This window comes from Sceloporus undulatus, chromosome 3, assembly GCF_019175285.1.
Source record: "Sceloporus undulatus isolate JIND9_A2432 ecotype Alabama chromosome 3, SceUnd_v1.1, whole genome shotgun sequence".
Lineage (NCBI taxonomy): Eukaryota > Metazoa > Chordata > Lepidosauria > Squamata > Phrynosomatidae > Sceloporus > Sceloporus undulatus.
In genome coordinates this window covers 128,597,195-128,602,528 of record NC_056524.1, presented here as the reverse complement: position 1 = coordinate 128,602,528, position 5,334 = coordinate 128,597,195, and the positions used below count along the sequence as shown (strand labels likewise).

The window sequence follows — 5,334 nt, the reverse complement described above, 5'->3', positions numbered from 1 at the left end:
TTTACTAAATGTCTCACAGAACTACAGTTTGCAGGATCCTCTAGCACTGAGCCAGGGCAGCTCAAGCGGTCTCAAACTGGGTTATTTCTACAAGGTGTTTTGGACCCAAACGAAATGAAGTTGGCAGCGTGAGCTTTCCGAGACTAAACTCTGCTTCCTCGGGATTTGGAAGTAGATTTAAGTCTGCAAAAGCCCATGCTGCCAACTTCTTTCTTTCCGCTAAATCCTCAAATATGCTACAAGATTTCCTTACATCTTTAAAGTCTCAAAAGTGTTACAAGATTTCGCTACATCTTTACATTCAATCTTAGTCTCAAGTTGCTACAAGATTTCTTTACGCGATGGTTTTTACTAACGCGGGCAGCCTGAGCTTTCCTGGACTAAACTCTGCTTCCTCAGATGCACCTGAAGTAGATGTTTAAACCCAGGAAAGCCCATGCTGCCAACTTCTTTCTTTCAGTCAGTCTCAAAGGTGCTGCAAGATCTCTCCAGGCACTGATTCTACAGACTAACATGGCTATATCTTAGGATCGATCGCAGTTTTAGTGTTGGGACTGCGACTCTGGAGGCTAAGGCTTGAATCCCCCCTCAGCCATGGGATCCTGGGCGAGTCACACTCTCTCAGCCTCAGAGACTGGCAAAGGCAAACCCATCTTGCCAAGGAACGAGAGCGTCGCCTTTAACGAGGAACAAAGCGAAGGCACACAACCACAAAAGCAAGAGAGAGGAAGAGAGAAGTCCCTTTTTTCGGGGGTGGGGGGGGGGGTTTTTCTTTCTCTAAAGTATTGTTTTAGTTTAGTTTTTTGGAGGGCATTTCTTTTCTTTGTTCTTCTCTAAGGTTTGAGTTTTATTGTTTATTAGTCTCAGTCCGTGTTTGCAGAACTCTGGATCCGTTCCAGAAGGAGCTATACATACATATATATATATATATATATATATATATATATATATATATATAGACATACATACATACCTATATATATATATATATACATACAGATACACAGTCTGGTCCTCTCTGATCAAGTTATATCGATTTTAGTTTAGTTTTTTTTTTTGGAGGGGATATCTTTTTCCTTCTATAAGGTTTTAGTTTTTTTGTGGGGGGGGGCGCATTTCTTCTTCTTTTCTCTTCTCTAAGGTTTGAGTTGTATTATTTATTAGCCTAGGTCCCTGTTTGCCAAAGAACTCTGGATCCTTTCTTGAAGGATCTATCTATCTATCTATCTATCTATCTATCTATCTATCTATCTATCAGCACAGTCTGGTCCTCTCTGATCAAGTCATATCGATAAGAAATGACAGTTCTTATCCTATGATCACAGACACAGGAGGGAAGTGGGGGGAGGAAGGAAAATTACAAGAGCCTGTGGCCCTAACGGTTCCTAGAGAGAGAGAGAGAGAGAGAGAAGGAGGAGGGAGGGATGGAGGGATAGAAGGAGGGAGGGAGGTGGCTTTGCATCCTTCCCTCTTTCTCTCTCTCTTTCTCTTCAGGTTTCTGGTTGGACCATTGAGGAGGCTGAGGGAGGGGAGACGGGGGAAGGGGGAGGTCTGCCTGCCTTGCTTGCCTGCCTACCACCTTGCCTTGCTTGCCTGCTTCGCTTGCCTTCCTTCCCGGGGCGCCTTCAAAGGCTGCTCCCTTCCAAGTTGCCGGAGCTCCGCCCGCTTCCCGCGTGACAACAACAACAACTCCTCCGCCTCCGGAGCCCGCGAGGCCCCAGCAGAAACAGCAGCAGCAGCAGCAGAAGGAGGAGGAGGAGAAGCTCTCCCTCGCTCTGTCCTTCTCTCTCTGCCTCCATGCCAGACCTCCGCAACTAGGCGCTAGAGAAGGAGAAGAAGAAGAAGGAGAAGGAGGCATTGGAAGCCCGAAGCCATCGCAGGAGGATCGCCGCCGCCGCCGCCGCCGCCGCCGCCCGCCTCCTTTGGACACTTTTGGGGTCCCTTCTGCACCCCAACCCCTCCCTCCCTCCCTCCCCCCCCATCCTTTCCTCCTCTTTGCTTAAAAGGATAATAACCCCCCCTCCTCCATTCCCCCCATCACTGCTTTCACTTTTTAATACTAATAATTAATAAGAACAACTCCCATCTCTTCGTCCTCTTTATTTCAAAGGATAAATACACCCCTCCTCCCCGTCTCTCCTCCTCCTCTTTTTAAAGCATAACCCTCTTTTCCTCCACTTTTTATTAAATATAAAGCATAATACTGTACCAACTACCTCCTCTTTTCCTACAGAATAACCTTAACTTCTCCTTCTCTTTCCCTCCTCTCTTTAAAACATCACTCTTTTCCCCCCAAAGAATAACCCGAACCCCCTTCTTCTTTTAAAAAGGGCACTTCTTTTTGCGAAGGACAACCCCAACTCCCTCCCCTCGCCCTCCTCTTTGTAAAATCATAGCAGCACCTCTTTTTTGGGATAAAGAGTAACCCTAACTGCTTCCTCCTCTCCATTTGAATCACTCTTTTTTTCCTAGAGGATAAGAACCCCAGCCCTCTCCTTTTTCTTCCCTCCTCTTCTTAAAATTAGAAGAGCAACTCTTTCTATAAAGAAGAGCCTGAACTTCATCTTCTTTTACAAATAGGAGTAACACCTCTTTTTAAAAGAAAGAATAACTCTAACCCTTTCCATAATAATACTAATAATAACACTTCTTTTCTAAAGAAGGACCTAACCCCCCTTCTCTCTCTTTCTCCTCCCTGTAACTCTTTCCCTCAAGAGGAACCCTAACCCTCTCTCTCCCCCTTGAACCTCTCTCTGGGGGCCTGGAGGGCTGGAGGGGGCTCCCGGCTTCTCCTGCTGCTGCTTCTCTCCTCGGGGCTCCGTCTGATGTGACCATGGCCGCCCTCCCGGCTCCTCTCCAGCTGGCGGTGCCCCCTCCGCCGCCCCTCTCCGTCTCGGTCTCCGCTGCCACCTCCAGCGCCACCACCGCCACCCCCTCCGCCTCCTCCGCTGCCTCCTCTTCCTCGGCTTCTCCTCCTCCTCCGCCGCCGCCTCAGCCCCCGACGGGCCCCGCTGCAACCGCCGCTTTCCGCCCGGAGCCTTTATCCGCCTCCAGCAACGGCGGGGAGAGCCCCGCAGCCCTGGGATCCGTGGCCCCTACTCCTCCGCCTCCTCCTCCTCCTCCGCCTCCTCCTCCTCCTCCTGCTCCCGGGAAGCCGGTCTACTCGACGCCGTCCCCGGTGGAGAACACCCCGCAGAACAACGAGTGCAAGATGGTGGAGCTGCGGGGGGCCAAGGTGGCCTCCTTCACGGTGGAGGGCGCCGAGCTGATCTGCCTGCCGCAGGCCTTCGACCTCTTCCTGAAGCACCTGGTGGGCGGCCTCCACACCGTCTACACCAAGCTCAAGCGCCTCGAGATCACCCCCCGTCGTCTGCAACGTGGAGCAGGTCCGCATCCTCCGCGGCCTCGGCGCCATCCAGCCCGGCGTCAACCGATGCAAGCTCATCTCCCGCAGGGACTTCGAGACCCTCTACAACGACTGCACCAACGCCAGGTAGGAAGGAGGACGGGGCACCCCAAAGGCCATCCAGACCAGCCTCCTCCTGCCCTGCAGGAACTCACACTCGAACCACCCCCCCTCTGACAGCCCAAGCCTTTTCTGGCACGCAGCAACTCACCATCAGAGCACTCCTTCTGGCAGAGGGACGGGTGGAAGAGTGGCAAGGGAGTCCCTCCTCCAAAGGACATCCAGCCCAACCCCATTCTGCCATGCAGCAACTCACAGTCAAAGCACCCCTCTCACGGATTGCCATCCAGCCTCTGTTTAAAGACCCCCCCCCCAAAGAAGGAGGTTCCACCACTCTCTGAGGGAGTGTGTCCCACTGATAGAAGAGGGAAGGGATCTCCACCCATCCAGACCAACCCTCTTCTGCCATGCAGCAACTCACACTCAAAGCACTTCATCTGACGGAGGGCCAGATGGAAGAGTGGGAAAGGATCCCCCAAAGGCCATCCAGCCCAACCTCAATCTGCCATGTAGGAATACACACAGCACCCCCAGTGACAGGTGGCCATCCAGACCCTATTTAAAAACCTCAAGAGATGGAGAAGATGGAAACAAATCCCACACACCCACTGGGCACCCACACAAACACATGGTTGAGGTGGCAGTGGTGGTGGGAGGCTATGGAGGCTTCCTAGGCTTTGCCCCCTCTGGGCACATCTTCCACCCCACACATGGGAGCATCCTTGCCAATGGGCCTCTCCATGTATTTCCATGCCTGGCACAAACACATAAGCGCCCAGGACTCAGAAAAGTTGAGTGGGACTTAGCAGGCAGAGCCTAGTTTGCACTTGCATCTGGGGACCCCCTCTTGTTTGAGTGGGAGATGCTCCCCAATATAAAAGGGCTGTGCGTCCTCAGATGCAGTAGGAAGAGAGTTTAGGAAAGCAGCTATCGGAATGTATCACCTTTCTGTTCTTTTTCCATTTTCTTTTTGGAATATTGTGACAGAATTCAAAGATATAGCCGTGTTAGTCAGTATTGTCTTGTAGCACCTTTGAGGCTAACTGGAAGAAAGAAGTTGGCAGCATGAGTTTTCTTAGGCTTAAGTCTGCTTCCCCAGATGCTTTAAATAGTGTGAGCCAATGTGGGTCCCAGTTTTGGGGAAAGAGCAGGATACAAATAAACATAACAACAACAACAACACACATTTGAGGAAGGAGACTCAAGTCTACCAAAGCTCCTGCTGCCAAGTTCTTTCATGTATTTTAAACGTTGATGCAAGATCCCTTTGCAGATCGATCCCCCAGACTTAAACAGCTGTACTTTTGAATTCAACTATTGGCACAGGGGCTCTTTCTTTTGCCACTTAGTAGTGCTGCTTTTAACAGCCTGCCTTGGGAAGCCAAGAGTGTCCGGCTTTACTGTTCAAAGACCCTGTTAGTTTGGAAAACCAGTCTGCAAAGGGACCTTGCAGCACCTTTGAAACTTGTTGAAAGAGAAAAGCTGGAAACCTAAGCTTTGGTAGACTTGAACCTACTTCCTCAGATGCACCCCACGCATTTGAGGAAGTAGGCTCAAGTCTGGAAAGCTCATGCTCCCAGTTTCTATCTTTCAATGAGTCTCCAGGGTGCTGCAAGATCCCTTTGCTTACTTTGCATATGGAAGTGAAGACCCAGGCCTGGGTTTGGTATCTAGAGGGTGATGCCCAGGGGGTGCATGGTGTATTCTGGCCTTAGAAAGTTATTGGACCAGCAATGATGGGAAGAGGGGAGGAAGGAAGGAAGGAAGGAGGAAAGAAAGACAGGATTGCAGCTGCGAAGGAGCATTTTTCAAGCCTGCAGGTGTTGAGAAAAACAGCAGAGTGCTCCCTAAAATTGGAGTAAACAGAA

The 5,334-nt window shown here is 50.6% G+C and overlaps 1 protein-coding gene across 1 annotated transcript; it reads left to right on the top strand.

Moving 5' to 3' along the window:
- Positions 1-1,993: 1,993 nt before the first annotated feature.
- On the top strand, positions 1,994-3,596 carry LOC121926487 (dachshund homolog 1-like). The gene is given in 2 exon segments (XM_042459506.1): positions 1,994-3,361; positions 3,363-3,596. Coding segments are annotated over 2 exon segments (663 nt in total). The 5' UTR covers positions 1,994-2,833; the 3' UTR covers positions 3,498-3,596.
- Positions 3,597-5,334: the final 1,738 nt, after the last annotated feature.